The sequence below is a fragment of the Alligator mississippiensis genome, chromosome 10 (assembly GCF_030867095.1).
Source record: "Alligator mississippiensis isolate rAllMis1 chromosome 10, rAllMis1, whole genome shotgun sequence".
Classification (NCBI taxonomy): domain Eukaryota; kingdom Metazoa; phylum Chordata; order Crocodylia; family Alligatoridae; genus Alligator; species Alligator mississippiensis.
In genome coordinates, this window is record NC_081833.1 from 75,597,848 (window position 1) to 75,616,159 (window position 18,312).

At 59.5% G+C, this 18,312-nt stretch overlaps 1 protein-coding gene across 2 annotated transcripts in view; it reads left to right on the forward strand.

The window, feature by feature from the left end:
• The first annotated feature begins 1,917 nt into the window (after positions 1-1,917).
• The window catches only part of CDH15 (cadherin 15), a 40,184-nt gene continuing 23,789 nt past the window's right edge, over positions 1,918-18,312 (forward strand). Inside the window, exons 1-3 of one of the 2 annotated variants that reach the window (XM_059713970.1) lie at positions 1,918-13,898; positions 13,998-14,132; positions 15,045-15,156. In XM_059713970.1, coding sequence (XP_059569953.1) covers positions 15,076-15,156 — 81 coding nt within the window. In that variant the 5' untranslated portion in view covers positions 1,918-13,898; positions 13,998-14,132; positions 15,045-15,075. Of the gene's footprint in view, positions 13,899-13,997; positions 14,133-14,532; positions 14,615-15,044; positions 15,157-18,312 lie in introns of those variants that run through there. The other variant, XM_059713972.1, reaches the window with a different exon arrangement.

An 18,312-nucleotide genomic window follows, 5' to 3' on the forward strand; every position in this document is an offset into this window, starting at 1 on the left:
GTGCGTGGAATACAAACGCGCTGCGAGTTCGGAGCATGATGAGAACGCCACTCCAGGCTGCATCCCTCCCTCCCTCCTTCCCTCAATGCTGGATGCTCGAGAGGGCTCTGGGAGAAGTTTTGAGCACCTAATCAGACCCAGCATCTTTCAGCAAGGCAGGAGGGGAGGAAAGCCATGAGGGAGCAGGACCCAGCGCACGGGAACACGTGCATCCTTCCATGGCTTCGAATCAGGCATTGGGGTGCTTGGAGGCTGCACGCCCCACCCGGGGAGCACGCGGCGGCTGCCGTTAGTGGTAACGGCAGCGAGGCACATGCAGCGAGGCAGGAGCAGCCCTCGGCTGCAAATCTACGTGGCAGTTTTACTATGTAAATAAATGGGGCTCGCACCTACACCTGCTGCTGCGGCTGTTCCCGGGAATGGTCCTGGCAAGACATGTAAAGAAATAGCTCTTCCCTTCTCCTCAATTTATTTCCTTTCATCACCAGAATGCCTCTGGAGTCCAGGCAACTACGAACCCGCCACCGTGCACAGCACTCGCTCTGCCCCGCCGGCCGGGACCTCCAAGGCATGACCGCAGCGAGGACCGTGGGAGATGCTTTGGGGGGCCTCAGTGACCTGCCTTGTCTGTAGCGTGCTGGTTGCCTACCTGCCTGCGCCTGGCTGCAGGGGTTTGCCTGCAAGTACAGCTCTGCTGTCCAGGCTGTGACTTTTCCCAGGGTCAAGATGATGAAAGCCCTGGGAATTAGCAATACGGAGGTGCGTTCACTAGCACAGTTTACACCTTCCTCATCTGTGAGCTACTCTCTGAGCCCAGGTCTCCAGATGGTGGAAAGCTGCTAAACAGAGCTGTGCGCTGTTGTGACCCCCACATCTCAAAAAGAGTGGAGTGTAATTGGGAAAGGTCCAGAGAAAGGCAAGCAAAATGATCAGGGCCCTGGAGCAGGTGCATACCAGGGAAAGGTAAAACAACAAGGACTCTTCATTTTGGAAAGGAGAAGAGGGAGGAGGTTTATGAAATCATGAAGGCAGTGGCCCAAGCGAACAGGGAGCTGTTGTTCCCCAAGTCCCAGAATACCAGACCTAGAGGGCACCTGCTCAGATTGGTAGGGGACAGGTTTAAAATGAACAAGAGAAAGTACTTTTTCACCCAATGTGTAGTTAACTGGAGGAATTCGTTGCCAGGGGAGGGGTAGAGGCAGACAGCAGAGCCAGGTTCAGCCAGCACCTGGATACATTTCTGGATGATGGATCTAATGAACAGGATGGTTGGAGAGGTTTCCTTTGACATCTCTAAGCCAATAAAGGGGGGATGCTGCATGTGAGGAGTCAGATCCTGATCCAGGTGGGGTCAACAGCAAATCTGTCCCCTGGGAGCTGGGCCAGGCCTCAAGCACGGCACTGCCAGAGCAGAACCAGCCTGTCGTCCGTCCCCCGAGGGCTCAGACTTGGGGCCTCGTCCGCTGCAATGGAGGATTCACTGCTGCCCTTCGTGACAAGGTCCGAGAGGGGCTCGGGTGGTGCGCAGAGCCGTGCGCAAGCTCGCTGCATTGGGTCTTGCACGGGATCCTCCACTCCTCCCATCTCCGGTGCAAAAGGTGAGCGAGCTCCCCCGTTCTCAGGCAGCGATGGGGTCACAGAGAGAGTGGCCGGCGCCTCTGAGAAACTCTGCCCATCTCCTAACCCGTGGAAAGGCATCTCTTATCTGCAGCTGCCGTGCCGCTGGCTCCCCACCCTCCCCTCCGCGGTCTTTGGCAGTCAGATGGATGGTGTGTAGGGACAGCTGCTGCCCCTGGGACCGCGAAAGCCCTGCCTGCCTGTTGTCAGCGCTGCCGGGCTGTAAATTTCCTGACGGCCCCTCGGGCTTCGGGGTGCGAGAAGTGACGCCGGCGCGGTCTCCCCGCGCGGCGGGTCCCAGGCGGAGGTGCTGGGCCGGCACTGAGTCGCTGCAGACTCTCCCGTGCTGCCCGCCAGGATCTGAACCAGCAGAGGAGTAGGGAAAGGCGACCGTTCCCAGGGACCATTTATGCACCGTTTGCAGGCCTGGGTTTGGTCGAGAAGTTACTGCGTCTCCTTGTCAAGGTCCATCCCTCCCCTTGGCGGCCTTTGATGGTCTCCTTAACGGTTGCATGATGGAGGTCTGTTTAAATAGGTGGGTGTGTGTAAATGCCCCGTGCTGCTCATCTCACCCTAATGAGGGGTTGTTGCATTCGTGGGCCTGGATCTCTTCCCAAGCTACACGCCCTGTGTACAAGCGCTCAGCTCTGCCCCCCGGTCCGTGGAGTTGGAGCCACTTCAGGGTCGTTACACCGGCAAGCATTGCACCCGCCAGAGAAATAGCCAGAGGAGCTGCGACGAGCTGCCCTGGAGGCCTGAGCAAGGAAGATGGGGCTTGGAGCAGCTCCCCGAGCTCGCTGGGTAGCGTGGAGTACCAGCACGGGGCACACAGCACCGGCCGCCTTCGCGACTCTCGTCCCCAGACAGGCGTTGTGTTAAGCCGCGTTCCAGCACTTGCCTGTTTTGCAGCCCCGGTGCCAGCCCAACGCTTACTGATGCCGAGAGGAGCCAAGGTTGCATCAGGCTTTGGTCAGGAGCGAATTATGCTTCCACGGAGGCCATCTCCGCCGCTCTGTCTGTCTGCCGGACCCGGGATGTGGGGATGTTTGCTGTCCAAGCCTGCTTCTGAGGACATCCTCAGTGGAGATGTGCTCTGGCCCCCCGAGGGTTTTAAACTTGGGGGACTCTGTCACCTGGGGCTTTACCTCTGCAGCTGTCTGTAGTGGTGATGCCATGAGCATGCATGGAGGTTGCTTCCTAGCGTTCTCCCCAGCTTTGAGATTGCGGCAAGAGCCCAGAACAAGCGTGCATTTGGTTTGCTTCATGTGCTAGAGGAAGCGCAGACGGGGAAGCTGATGGCATGGGGTACGGGCGAAAGGCAGGATTGAGAGCCACGGCTCCCGGGCTCTCTTCCTGAGTCTGCTGCAGGCTCGGGGTGAGATCTAAGGCAAGCCGCACATCCACCCTATATCTTTCTCCCCCACCTGACCCACGGGACCGTAGCGACCTGGGGCATTTCAGAGGCTCCCTGTGTGTGCAGCACTTCGAAAGTTTTGGGTGAAAGAAATTCAGAGGAGGCAGCAAAGTGAAGCTGATCCCTTCTGCGCCCAGCCCAGAGTCTTTGGAAGCACGGGCGTACGGCAGGCGGGACCAGCCCCTGGCGCTGGTGCGGAAACCTAGCACTCCAAAGATATTAATTACTGTTAATTAGCAACAATTTGTGCCGATAACCTCCGGAGCAGCCTCTGCCTCCCCAAGATGGCTGGCAGAAGCGATGAAAGCTCTTCATTTCCAAGCCATAAATCACGCTAGAGTTGCCTCTGTTATTTAGCCTATCATTTAGCATTTCATTAAATAGATATGGGCGCATACATCATCATTGGCACGGCCGTGTCATCCCCCTGCTTTAATCGAGTCCATCAGCACAGCGCCCTGTAGAAACCCTCTGTGCACCCTGTGCACCAGGCTAGCATCTCTCAGCGATCGGCCCAGGTCTGCGCATTAGTTGGTCTGTTGTGACGGTCCCTCTTGTATGACCAGGGCTCAGCCCCTGAGCTGCTGCAGGGAGCTTTGGTCTCGCTCAGAGACTGACGCTGGGCTCCGGGCCGGCAAACAGCAGCCGTGCTCAAAGGAGCGAGCGTCGTTCTGGTTCTGTGCAACCCCCGTCTAGTCGCTGCATCTCTGCAACTCATCCTCCTCCTCTTTAAATTGGGGAGAAGGGTGCTTTATCTCACGGGAGCATTGTGAGAGGTCTGCTATCAGATGCTGGGGGCCCATGGGAACTCCTGGTAGGATCTGAAGCCGAAGTGAAACTGGTTTCAGCTGGGCAAAGCTGCAGTGGGATCAATGGGAGCTCAGACTACATGGTAGGACGTGGGGGGAGCTGAAGAACCAGCTCTGGCCCCACCTGATTGGAGTGCCGGCACCTCTTGACTTCTGTGAGCTTCGACGAGGAGTACGCGGTGGCCACGGTCCAGCTCTGCTTTTCAGAAATGCTGCTGCCAGGGATGAAGGAGGAGAACCAGGCACGGAGGAGGTGATGGAAACTTGCCCCCTCCCGGCCCTTGTACCCAATGCGCTGGCACCCCATGGGCAAGGGCAGGGCTATGGGAAGGAAGGAGCTCGGCCGCGGCCCCGGTGGCACCTGCTCAGTGAATGGCTCCGTGGCATCAGCCCAAATAGGCACTATTCCCCAGTGCCAGAAAACACAGGGAGCAGCTAGAAAGAAAGGAGCCAAGCCGGAAACTAGCCACCGGTGCAGCACCTCCGTCCTGCAGCTGCAGAGCCTGGAAGCGAGCTCCTGGCTTCGTGCAGAGGCTGCGAGCTCTGGGAGCAAGGCTCGTAGGCTGGGCTGAGTCGGAAGCAGTCGTGCTGGTGTCTGCAGTCCCGCCGGACGTCCCCGGCTTTCCCCAGCAGCCAGCGGGTGAAACTGGGAGCGTGTCAACGGCCAACAGGTTCCCGACGCCGTGGCGGTCCGACGTGCGGAGATTTATGGGCGCTGACACCTGCCCTTGTGCTTTAGAGAGGTCACCTCTGCCTGCCATTGATTTTAATTTAGGCAGGAGGATTTATGTGCTCTTTAAACAGAAGTGTGTGCAGGGGGAGCGAAGCTATTAACCGTGCTGTGCTGGAATGAGCCGGGGCACGCGAATCCTGGTGAAGACACCCGTGCAGCGGTCAGCCCGGGGCAAACCCGGGGCTTTCGCGACCCCCAGAGATCTACTGTCTGGAGCACGAGGGTGAAGAGAGAGGCCTGCTGTCTAATGCGGCTCTGCTCCGGGCCGCTTGCTTTATGTTCGGAGCAAACTGGCTACTGAAAGCGTGGCTGCCCTTGCTGGCACAACGCAGCATCTTCCAGGCAGCCCTGCCCTGTGCTCCCCACTGCTCTGCCAGGCTTCGACTGCCGTCCCCCTTGCTGGCACCCCTCCCTGCTGACCTACAGCATCACCGGCCCCACCTCTTGCATGTTGCTGTGAATACATCTCCTTCTCCTGGTAACTCCCGTTCTCCCGGTCCTGGCTTTATCGGAGCAGAAACTGAACTTATTCTGAGCTGCGCTGTTTTATCCATCTCTGGTAACCAGCCAAGGGAAGCCGGTACCAAGCAGGGCAGAAAGCAAAACAGCAGATGGGGTATGGAGCAGAAAGCAGAGCAGCAGATCGGGCAGGGGAAGCGGGTCAAGGTGGTGCTCAGGGAAGCTAATTTGCAACCCCCACTGATAGCACGTGGTGCAGCCGCATCGTGGAGCTTCCAGCACCTCGGACGACGGACACGGGACTCGCGTGTAAGTCACGGTTAAGGACTTTCCTGTTGTGCGTGGGCCGGGGCTGGGGAGCTGGCATGGGAAACAGCCCCGCGCATGCTGTCTGCATGCAGCCAGCGCCCTCCCTTTCCCAGGGCGCCATAAATAAATCCCCCTAGTCCATCCGAGCCCACTGTATCAATCTTGTTTAATAGACTGGAAAGCTTATTGCATGGCAGCAGGTCACGAGGAGTGTCGAGGTGATGGATTGTGCCTTCCCGAAGTCGAGCGCCGTTGATGTATAATGAAATATTTATGATTTATTCCAGCTAATAAACTGGAATGAAGTGTGTGATGTATGGGAGCAGATGGGGGAACTGTCGATGCCGCTTTCACTGTGCACGGGATGGTGGGGGGAGGAGGGGGTGTGCCCAGGGCACGCTTGTGCTGGCACACACATGCCCCTCCGTGCCCCTTCCTGCCATGACCTGCATGCTCGTGGGAGGACAGATGATCAGAAAGCCCTTAACTCTTTCCCTCTTGCAATCCGTCACCCCACTTGCCCTCCTCCACGTGCCCCACAGAGCAGCAAACCTGCGACAGTAGCAAGGTCTGCAGAGCGGGGTTTTCCTCCCCTGGTGCTTCTGCAGCAGCTCATTGTGCGAGTGTCCCATGCATAGGATCTCTGTTGCCCTTGCAAAGCTTCCTCTTCTGCTGTGGAGGGCTGACTTCTTGCCGGAAGTGTACGGTGCATGGGCTGGCATGCTGCGTGCCCCGCTTTCCCTGGGCTGTCTGGGCAGCCTTCTTTGCACTTGGGAAACAGGGCAAAAGGAGGACTAGTGTAGAAAGGGAGAATTTGGGAGTTTCTGGCCTCCCCATCTTGCGACTCAAGAGCAGCGGGGCCATCCAGGCAGGGGCAAAGCAGGGCATTTAAGCAGGAGAAGCAAGCACCATGGGGGTTTCCACTACGGCCATGCACCAAGCGGGTCACTTGAGTGGGGATCCAGCCATGGCTGCACACAGGTGCCTGGCCCCCTTCTAGTGCTCGCACGCACAAGTGCCTGCACCCAATATGTGCACACAAGCGTTTGCAATCATCTGGCCCCAAGGCCTAGATTCTTTGGTGCACCTTGTCCTTCCAGGCTGGTCTGGTGCCAGGGTCAGAGCCCAGGGGTGCCCAGCTGTTGGCCACACACTCAAGCCAGTGCTAAGCAGTGCCTAGGGTGGCCAGGGAGTGGGCTGCACCCATGAGACAGCCAGGCCTGGGGATGGCCACCGAAGAGCCTGCAACCACACGCTGGAGCAGGACGCACAGGAGTTAACAGGATAAAGCCACCGCTGCCAGGGCTCCCTGCCTAGCCTCCTGTCCATGCCCCTGTGCCGGGGAAGAGGGAGGGAGAGACGGCTCTGCCATGCACGGGAGCTGTCCTGCCAGCTGTTCCTTTCTCTGCCTAATTAGCTCCCCTCTGCAAAGCACTTTGAGGTCCTCAGATGAAAGGTGCCGGAGAAGGACGGTGCATTATTACTTCTGACGGCCTCCCACGCCTGGTCCCGGCGGCTTTGGACCCGGGACGCCGGCTGGCCCTCCAGTGCGCTCCTTTGAAGAGCGCTGAGCTCTCCCGGCCTGCTGTTTGCAAAGGCATGCGGCAGGGAAGACCTCTCCTCCTGTCTGTGCCAGGGTAAGGGCTGGCGTGGGAGCTTTATTTTGCCTCCACGCAGCTGGCACGTGCGGCAGCCGTGTCTCGCTGCCCCTTCAAATCAAACATTTCAGCGGAGGGAGGCCATACCTGCATCCAGCCATATGGGGTGGAGATGTCCATCAGTGCAGCCACTGGGATGGAGACAGGGACAGGGCGAGTGGGAGGATCTGCCTTTCCAGCTGAGCTATTCTTGCGGCTGTACTTTAGGTGAAGGCAGGCCATTTGCACCAGCACTACCGAGGAGACCCAAACATAGGTCAGATGAATGGCAAAGGTGAAGCTTCTGCTGTAGTGTAGTCCGCGGCAGATGTGAGGGCCGCTTGGAAACCACGGGGCCGGCAGGTCAAAGGAATTGCAACCCAGGCATGGCTAACCCAAGTATGAGGCCAACAACCCTGGGTTTCCGAGCCCTGGGTGGGCAGCGGGGTGCATCTGCGTTGTAGTGCGCTGGAGCAGCAAGCCCTACGGTAGGAGGGCTGTCGAGAGGTCAGCGTGTTGGATGACCACGTACAGGGCCGTATATTCTGCGGTCGCTGTTCCCTTCTGTGACGTGCCGGGGACAGGGCCCTGCAAGGATCGCGGCAAGGGGAGAAATACGCCTTAGAAGCAAAGAGTCTAACAAACCGTCCCCGTCACCTCCGCGGTCCGTCCGCGAGACTCCGCTTTGTTCTTTGGAGACTTTGCGTGCAAACTGCTACGCAGGTGCTTTAAAAATCCTGCCCAATCCCCCTCTGCAGGGAACAGGAGGGGGGAGAAGGAAGCACCTCGGTTTGCGAGTCACCTCGGCACGAAGCCGGAGCCCGCGCGGGTCCTGCGGCTCGCGGCAGGAGCGAGCTCACAGAACAGCACGAAGACCCGCTGAGAGGACCCTCGAGCGCTTGGGGAGGCAGGGAAGGGGATTAAAATAGCTGCCTCCTGGCTGACAAGCAGCATATGTTTGCATCCGTCAAAGGGGTCGGGCCTTGGAGACGACCCCGCGCCGTGCGAGGCAGCATCCTCCATCTAATTAGGTCTGGCAATGCTGTCAGGAGCGCGCGGAGGCCGAGCCCTTGGGTCCGGAGCTGCCTGCAGGTCGCAGCACCACTTGCTCTCAGGACGCTGCTAGTGCAACAAGGAGACCTAGTGTGAAGCTGGGCTCGCGGTCCTCTTGGCTGAGTCCTGACCCTTTAGCTCACCAGGCTCAGTTCAGCACCGTCTTTTTCCCTAAAAATTGTGCCTGCTGCCTGACCAGCAGAGAACGAGATCCCCACAGCCCACGCTGTCTCTCGCCATGCCCCAGGCTGGGAGAGTACAAAGGCAGGGAGGTTTTGCCTGCAGGTGCTTTTGTGTTGCTGCTGTGCAAAGTGAACAGCATGCTGCCTGGTTTTCAGGGGCTGGGCTGGGCCGGGAGACGGCGAGGGGCACTTTGACTGGGATGTGTGCGATGATTATGTAGTCGTCTGGTTTGTTTGCATGTTATATATTGAAAGCGGGGCTGTTTCGGGGTGTTTTAGGTTCTGGTGGGATAAAGGTTAGTGGCTGGATTGCAGAGGGGCTGGGTGCAGCCTGGATGGCGCTGGAAGGCCCTTTCCAGAGATCCCTGCCTCTTTCTAGACGTTGCAGGAGGAGCCAGAGGGTGCACGTGCCCACCTGCGTGCCTTGCTGGTGGGAAGGTGGAGACGGAGGGAGCCGGCCACATGGGCATGGCACCGGGAAGGGCTGAAGTGGTGGGGCAGAGGCTGCGGAGAAGATGAGATCTCCAGGGCCGAGGAGGAAGTTTGCTGCAGAGACCGTGACGATTCCTATCAGCCAGTGATTGGGAAGTAAGCACCAGGCAGAGGTGGGAGCAAAAAGTTAGGAGATAATGTTTTAAACCTTTATGTTCTGCCTTCCCCCGCTGTACTGGAGGGTTTTCCCCTACGGATGAAAGTTGGGTGGGAGAGGATTATCCTTGAATTTAGCTGTCCTGTGATCGGGGGTCTCACGTGGCTGGGAGTTTGCACCTCACGCACTTAGGGTCCCGTCACAACATGTCACCCTAACAGAGACACGCTCGGAGTCGCCCCCATGGCCCGTCCTCTGATCCGCTGGACATGCCTGGTTCACAAAGCGGGCGTTCGGTCCACTGGATCGCTTGCTCCTAGCAAACAGAGGCTGTGTCGAAGCCGTGCTGGTGTCTGCTTCCTAGAGCAGCAAATGCAGAAGCAAATGTATAGCAGTAAGACAGAGGTGGGGAAAGGAGCTGCCAGAAGCCAAGCTGGAGTTCGCGGCCCTGCACAGTGATCCGGTGCCCTTCGCTGCGTGTACGCCGGCGTCCTGCTCTCAGCACCGCCGGTGCGAGTTCCCACCGGGGGCATTAAGCAGGATTGGCCTCAACCAGATCATCCCAGCCAGGGCTTTGTTGAGCCGGGTCTTAAAAACCTCCAAGGATGGAGCTTCTGCCACCTCGCTGGGTAACCCGTTCCAGTGTTTTACTACCTTCCTAGTGAGAAAGGTTTTATCTGATATCCAACCTAAACCTCCCTTGTATAATAGAAGCAGCGCGGGGTGCTTTACTGGACTGACGTGGCTGTGAGGCCGGTTGCATCTACAGGAATACAGGGCTGGGCTCCCTGCGGGCTGCAGAGCCACACACCAGACTGCCTGTCTCTCCGATAACGCACCTCACTAGGCAGGGCGTGCAGAGGAAGGCAGGATCGGGACCGGGAGTGATGCGTGCATAGCCAAGACCGAGGCTGGGTCTCCACATGAGCCGTGCATGTGGCTTCGTGCACCCGGTGAGGCCGGGGCTATTATTTATTTGCATTGCAGCAGCACCCCAGCTGAGATGGGGCCTCGGGGTGCTGGGCACCGTGTGTAGGAGGCAGACCCTGCCCTGAGGAGCTGCAGCCAGGGGGAAGGATGGGTGAGAGGCTCTTCTCCCTGCTGTATACATGCGGACGGGGGCACCCGGGGAGTCTGCGGCAGGGTCTGTCGAGATCCACGTCCCCGCCGTAGAGGGGTGGGCTCGTTGCTCCCTTGCTCTCCGTGCTCATGAGAAGCGCGACCCCTTGGACAGCAGCGCTCATGGGGGGTACCACAGGGGAGCCGCCGGCTTGAACCCTGCGGTCTCCCTTCCTCTAGCATCTGCATTTCCCCCCTAGGCTGACGGAGAGGATGCGTCCCATCCTCCTGTGACCCGAGGTGGAAGCAGTGGGCCGCAGCGCCGTGCTATGGGGGGTCCGGCTGGACCCGCAGCTTGGGTTTCACGATCTGCTGGAGTTGAAGCGACGGACTCATCGGGGAAGGGAGGATGCCGTGTCTCGAGACGGTGGCAAGGCGCAGAAAATCCGAGTTGGAAGGGACCTCGGGAGGCCAGACGCCAATTCAGCAGGGGCAGCGCGTGGGAGGAAGGTCGTTAAGTAGCACCCCCCAGCCTAGACATCCTGGAAGCTGCCTGTGCCATGTGCTGCAACGCCTGGCTTGCCAGCAACCTCCATTTGTCAGGCTGGTAGCAGATGGCACGGGGCAGAGGGTAATGCGCCTGGCCTCCGCGGGCCAGGCAGAGCGACGTGCACAGCAGGCTTGGTCCTGTCAGCAAGGGAAGTGACAGGAGGGCTCGGGGTCGGGAGAGGAAGAGCCGCATGGAGCCGGGGAGGTGCTGCGGGCTGGGGGTGAAGGATGTCCGTGTTGCGGGCGCGGGGCTGGTGCCCGCGGGGCAGGAGAGATGCAGAGCAGGGAGATTCCAGCTGAACCCCCCCCCACCACCCCTAAACACATGCATATTTCTAAGATGACTCTTCCTCCTTCCTGTCACTGCTCGCGGAAGAGCTGGGAAGGCAGCAGAGGCAGCTGCCTGAGAAGAGAAGCGTCTTTGGAGGAAGCAGATGCTTGCGGAGACCTCTGAACGCAGGTCGGGCAATAGCAGCCAGGGCCGGACAAGGCTGAACTCCTGCAGGCAGCTGCAGCATCAGGGAGAGCACAAGTACTTGCCCGGTCGACAGGAGCATCGGACCAAAGCCTCCATGGGCCTGCCTTGCCAGGGTTTTGTGCACAGGGGGTGATGCCAAGGCGAGTCTGCCCCAGGGAAGATCCCCTGCCAGGCACCGCAGCTCTGGGGCACCAACCTTTTAGAGCAAGGCGGCAGGCTAGGGCTTGCATTGGTCTTGGCCTGACGCTGAGGAAGGTGAGATGCCATGAGCAGATGCTACACAGACTCTGAAGGACCCCCCCAAATGCAGCACACAAGAAAGCTGCGTTGCAAAAGGCACCATCTCCCTGCTCTCCAGGCTCCTTGCTCCACTTCAGGGTACCAGCAGCAGCTTGCTTTCGTTTAGCACCCAGAGCTCTGCTCCGTGATGCCAGGGGTGGAGAGGGTCAAGTTCAAGCAAAGGAAGAGCTGTGCATTCAATTTTTTCCCACTTTGGAAAGACATAGGAAGGGGAAGGAGAGGTCCGGAGCCTGGGGATGCAGGACACTAGCACTGCTGTGTGAGGAGCAGATGCACGCACGCACAGTGATAAGGAGCAGAGAAGCACTGCGCTGTAACCCCTGGATGAATACCGTCCGTCCACGCTGAATCTCGGCGTTGTTCACGTCAGCGTACGTACCCATCAGTAATGACATCCCTGTGAACGTGCTGTGTGTCAAGGCCCTTCATCTGCTATGGGACATTTCAACCAGGGCTCAGACAAGTCTCCAGCCCGATCCATTTGGTGCATGCAACCCCTCCTCGCTGGACAAGCATCATAAACCCAGCCGGTGGGGCGTAAAGTGTGTTAGCCCCAGCTTGCTGAATAGAGGTTTCTTGCTGAATAGAGGCTTGCTGAATCTGGATTCCCTCTCCTTCCTGCCTGTGTTTTAGGACCGAGCAGCCGCCAGTTGCTGGCTGAAAGCGCCCGGTTCTCCAACCCCAACCCCGGCTTCTGGAGCCACGTTTTAATTAATGCTCGGCTCTGCGTTTCCATGTCAGCATCGCACGCTGCGCTGATACCCAGATAGCAGAAGGTCATTTATCATCTCGGTCGTGAATTCCTTTCAGCTGCTAAATATCAGGAGAGTCCCAGCTTCGAAAACTCCCACGCTGAAATATTCCAGGCAGGCCTTGCAATACACGGGCGTGCTTTGCTGCTTGTCTGAGACAAGCCAAAACCAAGGCAAGCTGATCAGGGAATAATTCAATCCCCTGGCCGGCTCGAGAGGTGAGTCCCTGTGCCTCGTGGCAGGAAGAAACCCGACTCAGGGGAAGGGCACCTGCTGCTGGAAGGGATTTAAGTCCTGCTTCTGGCTGCTCTCTGCAGAGGAGAAGGGGCAGGCGTGTGATGCTCAAATGCACCTGGGTAGCAGAGCGAGGGGCCTGTTGGCTGTCCTCAAGGAAGGCCATCGTGCAAGACTTTGCACACTGAAATGCACCTGTGCAAGCGAGGGAGTGAATCCAAGTGCTCCCATGAGAGTAAGCACCCAGCATACTGTCCTTCATGGCTGTACTGGACCGTGCCCTGCCTTGGGCCATGGGACACGAGAGCCAGCTCTGGACAGGTGGAGGACGCAGAGATGCCCTCTGCATGCAGCTGGCACTACTGAGCCCCACGGCTGCGTATCGCACCTGGCCGAGCACATCCTGGAAGCCCTTTGGGAGCTGTCCTGCGAGCTAGGCCTGCCTGCTTCCCACCGCCCTGCACCGAACCGAGGACATTCAGTACAAAACCCAAAGGCTGCAGCGTGCTGCAGAAGAGACCGAGGGCCCTGCCTGTGCCCGAAGCCCCCGCGGCGGCAGGGAATGCATCAGGCAGCATATGCCCAGGCCTCCCGGTATCCTGCTATAGAGGATAGCAGAGGACAAAATCCTTCACCAGCTCCTTGCAGAACCAGACTGGACCAGCCCCCAGGCAGAGACTGGGCCTGATACCGCGATGCCTCCAGCTCTCTGCTTGCAGGACCGCGGCGCTAATTCACGCATCTCGTGCCGTCGCTGAACGCTCCCGCTCGATGCTGCCCAGTACCTGTCTCACCGCGGCGTTAGAGCAACACCGCAACGAGGCCCCGTCAGTGAGACCTCGGCAGGGACCGGAGCTCACAACGGGGCTGCATATCACTGAGACAGGAAGGCAGATTGACATGCAGGTTAAAGCTAAGAGCCCCCCCGGCGCTCCTCGCCAGCGTCTGAAATTGGAATCAGAAGTCCTGAGACCCCCCTCGCCCCGAGGTTGGCGAAGGCTCTATTAGCAGGATGTGACTAATCATCTTAAGTAGCTATCAAAGTGCAACAGCTTGTTAAGCATTTAGCCAGGTTGTGCCGACGCGACCTCTGCCTCAATCTTCCCGGCCGCCAGCGCCAGCGGCTAATTACTGGCTCGCACCTGCCACGCTCGCTTTCTGCCTTCCTCCCTGTCACCAGACCCCGCGGAAAAGACGGGTCTGATTGTGCAAAGCCCGCTCCCTTCTCTTCCTCCTCACAAAGCCGGGTTGCAAGGTGTGACGCGTGTAGCCGAAGTCTCCCAGGCCTGTTCCCGCGGATGTGGCGAGCGGGAAGCATTTGAAGGCGGCGTCACTGTCGGCAGGGCACGTTCACACACGTGTGCCCCTGTTAGCTAGTGTGGATGCTGCTGGGAGAAGAGTCAGGGGTGACTCACAGAGGCAGGGGGCTTGCTAACCCAACCGGGCCTGGGGGAGGTAGGAGGAATCAAGGTCATGGGCTGCACTGCCGTGATGGAGCAGCGCTGGGAACAGCCCAGCGGTGGAGAAGGGCTGGGTGGACCCTCCTCCTTTGCCCCAGCTCATTGCCAATAAATGCAAGAAAGGGCCTGCTGCATGCAAGCATCCTGCTTGAGGTCCCGCAGCAGCAGGGAGAGGGCTGGCTCACATTTCTGTGACCTTCACGTTCAAGGAGGTTTGCTCTTCGGGAGGCAGGAGGTGCAGCAGGGCTAGCCAGCCTGCTCTAGGTCTGTGGGTCTCCCTGCAGAAGGGTGCATGCAGTGGAGACGGTGCCGGGGGAGGAAGAGCCAGGGACCTGCCTCTCACGGGTGCCTACTTTGTTCCAGGGGATACGGCAGCCTACAAGGACGGCACCTACTGGATCAGGGGCCGGACCTCGGTGGACATCATCAAAAGCGGCGGCTACAAAATTAGCGCCCTGGACGTCGAACGTCACCTGCTAGCCCACCCTGGCATTGCAGGTAACGTGTGGCCCCTGGTTCTGTGTCCTCCACTTGTCTGGGGGAGGAGGGGGTCTTAGGACCGTAATGCTCACATTGAGCCAGGGCCAGGGTGGGTGGGCACTGGCACCCTTTCCCCAGCACATCTGTCCTGTGCAACAGTGCTCCCTCGGGTCTCTGCAGACCGGCACGCTGTAAGGGTGCCGTACTGGCCCAGAGCTGTATTGCAACCTGGCTTCAAGACCACCAAGGGAAGGGTCTGCCTTTGTAGCCAGGCCCCCCTTTAGCAGTGACCTTTCCGCTCCCCGTTGCAGCCCCGGTGCCAGCTGTGCATCACTTTGGCTTTGTCTCCATGCCACGCAGTCGTGAGGACCGGAGGCATACGATGCGGGCACCGCCAGGGAGCCAGGCCAGGGTGACGGTGCCAGCCCTGGGGCAGACACGCTGCTGCTGGAAGTGTCTTGCCTGGGGCCATTTCGCAGTGTTGCCCTCGCTGGGCTCGGGTGAGCCAGCAGCACGCAGGCTCTGAGGCTGGAGCTTGCACGTGGGGGTAGATGAGCTTTGCGGACTGTGCTTCTCTTGCTGAAGCACGGCTCTCCCCCTTTCCTCACAGAGGCAGAGCCCCTGGCAGCGCAGCGTTGGGCCCTGCTGTATCTCCCCTCCAGGCCCTTCACTTCCCCCAGGCGAGGGAGCTCCCTGCAATTCCCCCCGGGGACCTTTTCCACCCTCTGCTAAACCCTGCCCATAGGAGAGCCCTGATATTGTCCTTCGGTCAGTCCCACCCCCTTGCTCCTAGTGATGCCCTTCATAGCCCTCCCAAAAGACGTCCCCTCCCCAGCGCGGGGTACTTGTGTCTGTCTCGGGCTTGCAAGGTTCACTCGTTTCCTTTTTCCACTGGAAAATGGCCCTGAATCTTCTGCGCTCTTTCTCCAGACGTAGCTGTGATCGGTGCCCCCGACGCGACATGGGGCCAGCGGGTCAGCGCCGTGGTGGAGCTGCACGACGGGGAGGAACTGTCTCTCGAGGCTTTGAAGAACTGGGCACGGTAAGATGCCGGCCACGGGGCTGTAGGTGGGATGAGTCCCTCTGCGTCTTATCCCAGGACCTTTCTGAATGCATACCCTGCTCGTTTATAAAGCCTCCGTCCGAGCGTCGGACTCCGCCAGGCTGCACCCACGTGGGCTAATGGGTTCCTCGCTGACTCTGTGATGCCGAAGTGTTTCATCGGTCAGCTGTTCCCAGGAATGAGGCTGGAAAGAAGATACGTGCATTTCCCATGTTACGGAGATGTCTGGTGGCTTTTCCTTTGAGCAGCTCCAGCACCTCTGTGCTTTGAAACGGGGACTTTAGACTTGGCAGGGCTTGCTGTTTTATCAGCAGTGAGCCTTTGGCTCTGCCTGGCGAAGTCTGCTCCGTGCTGGCCGAGCACTGAGCCTTTGCGCTATCCCAGTCCAGCCGTGCTCGTTGAGACTACCCTTTAGTTTAGCGGCCAGTATCTCCAGGATTCACGGGGCGTGCTCAAGCCTCTTCCTGCTCCTTGCACGGCCCCTTTGCGTGTCCGAGTTGTGCACGCGCTGCCTCTGGACGGCACCTGAGTGTGCTGCAGCCGTCTGAGGCCAGACTTTTCCTGCAATTGTGTCTGAGCAGAGGCAAGGAGAATTCAGAGCAGTGGAGACTGGGAGCCGGAGAGGAAAGGAGACAGACCAGGGATGGGGCTGGAGGGGTGGGATGGGATGAGGTGTGCCCTGCCATGGCAGAGCTCCTGCATCTCCCCCTTCCTCCGCTGTGCAAACACCCAGCGAAGTATTCCACCCCTCGATGCCGGTCCACCCCGTGGGAGGACTGCCTGCTCCTGCCCCCAGTTACCACGTTAGCTCACACGACAGGCGTTTGCACAGTGGAGCTGCAGCAGTGATTCAGCCCGAGTGCTGCAGCCCCCCCGGGTGCCTTGAGATGCGTCCAAGGGTGCCACGCAATGCTAGCACTGCTAGGTGTGTGAGCTGGATTCACAGGATCAACCCAGAGACTTCAGGTGGGAATCCAGTGTGTTAAAAACACTGCCCCGTAGCAGTGTCTGAGTTCCTCGCAGCAGAGACTTGCTCTGTTGTTTTACTGTACACAGAAAAACCCAAGTGAAAGCAAAGGGCTGGTATTTTCCAAGGGGTCTGTAGTCTAGCAAGGGAGGCCTCGAGTCCAACAAGGTTGAGACCAACTGGTGCAAGGAGTCTGCAGTGGCGAGGCAGGGAACCAAGCAGGAAAGCAGCGTGTCCCAATGTGCTTACTCTTGTCATGCAAAGGCATGAGGACTTGGCAGGCTTCAGGCCGGCATTGCCTGACTTGTGAGTTCAGACTTGGCCCTTCAATCATGCGCCATGAACAGGTCGGCTGTAGCGGGAGCATGGCTCCATCAGGGCAGGGACACGGTTTGCACCGGAGGCTGCTCCCAGACGCCGTGGCCTTTGTTAGGGCCTGTGGGGCGACACGCTGAGAGCAGTGGCACCGGCTCCAGGCCTGGGATGCTCTGATGTGGGTGCCCGCCCTGTCGGGAGAGTTGAGCTGTAAGCGAGGCTTGGTGTTGGCCCCGATACTGGCCCTAGAAAACAGAAAGGAGACAGCGAGACCAGCCCCACTGTGGCTGCTGGACTGGGCAGAAGGGCCAAGCTTGGGTCCCAGAGCCTCTCCTGGGGTCCTGGCTGGCTGTGAGCACTCATGAAGTCTTAGCAGTGGCATCGTCTCCTGCAGTCGGCCCGCCTCTTCCTTGTGGGTTACAGCCAGGAGCTACGCAGCCCTTCCCCTGCTTCGGAAAAGGTGGTCTTTGCTGGCCCGCCCCGGTGCCAGACAGGGCTCGGCCCAGAGGGTGCCAGGGTGCCCTGCTGGGACAGCGGGACGTGTGCGGTCACACACAGTCTCTGGGGTCCGTGTGTGCCTGCCCCAAAAGGTGTGTTCGGACACGCCAACCGGCCGCTCTCTGGCACTCCTCCCTCGGCCGTCCCGGGAAGGAGCAGAGCAGGCAGGGAGACCCGTGCAGGGCTGGGGCCTCTCTGCTCCTGCCTTTGCATTCATCCCCTTTCCCTGTCACACGTCCTAGAGACGCACGGTCTCGCAGCCCCTGCCTTTCTGCCCCTGCCCAGCCCCCCTGCCGCCACGTTCGGCTCCCATGGTGGAGTCACGCTGTCTCCTTGCCTGTGCGCAGCACAGAGGAGCTGCACGCAGCGTCCTTCAAGAGAGGAAAAACCCAGCCGGTGCCTGCCGCGTGCTTGCTCGCGGAGCCCCAGGAAGCATCCTCTGCTCTGTCTCCTGCCCTGCCACCCCCGGGCACTGCGCTCTCCCCGGGTCCCTGTCTCTCCCCTTTACTGGAGATGTCACTTGCATTTGCTTTGCCCCTTCCTCGCTCTCCCTGGCAGGAGACACATGTCCCTCTTCAGAGTGATTCATTTTGCGGCTTTCGCCTCCAATCTAGCTTCCCGGTGACAGGCGCCATCCTGAGTTAGAGCCATCCATATGGCAGGATGTGTCGATCGCGGGGCCGGGAGGGAGGAGGGGGCGGGGGGTGGAAGAGCGCCGCGCACTTGGCATGTTGCATTAGGATCAGTGCCAGGGAGCTGCCTGCTGGCGCTGGGCACGGCCCCAGGTCGGGAACACGCAGGCAGGCAGAAGAGCCCCCCTGCCAGCCTCCCATGCTCTTCAGACGGAGACGTCCCACACTCGCTCTGCACCAAGGCACCTCCTGCAACAGGAGGAAGGAAGTGTGTGCACCAGGGGCACGCGGTAGCACGGGCACACTTAGCTCACCTGTGTCAGCAGCCCGGGATCTCACCCATGCTGCGCCTGGCAGTGCAGAGGGCGGCTCAAAACCAGCCTGGCTGGGACGGCATATTGCTGCTGCTCCTGCTTTATCATCTGTTTTCCCTGCCAGACCTCGTTCCGGGGATGGATGAGTCTCCATGAAGAGCTGTCTGTTCTGCTTGCGGGAGGCGGCTCGTCGTCTCCCCTCCCAACAAGTGCACGCGTCTTTGGGGTGCTTTGCTCATCCGCTGGAGCAACCTGAGCGCGCGAGGGCTGAGATGGGGAATGCATCCGTCCCAAGGGACCTGGATGCTGCTGTCCGGGTGCGGAGCTGAGTGCATGCTCCTTCCCCTCCTCAGAGCAACAACCGGCCCCTGCGGGTGCGCCTGCACGCTTGGGGAGGGCTGGTGCGGTC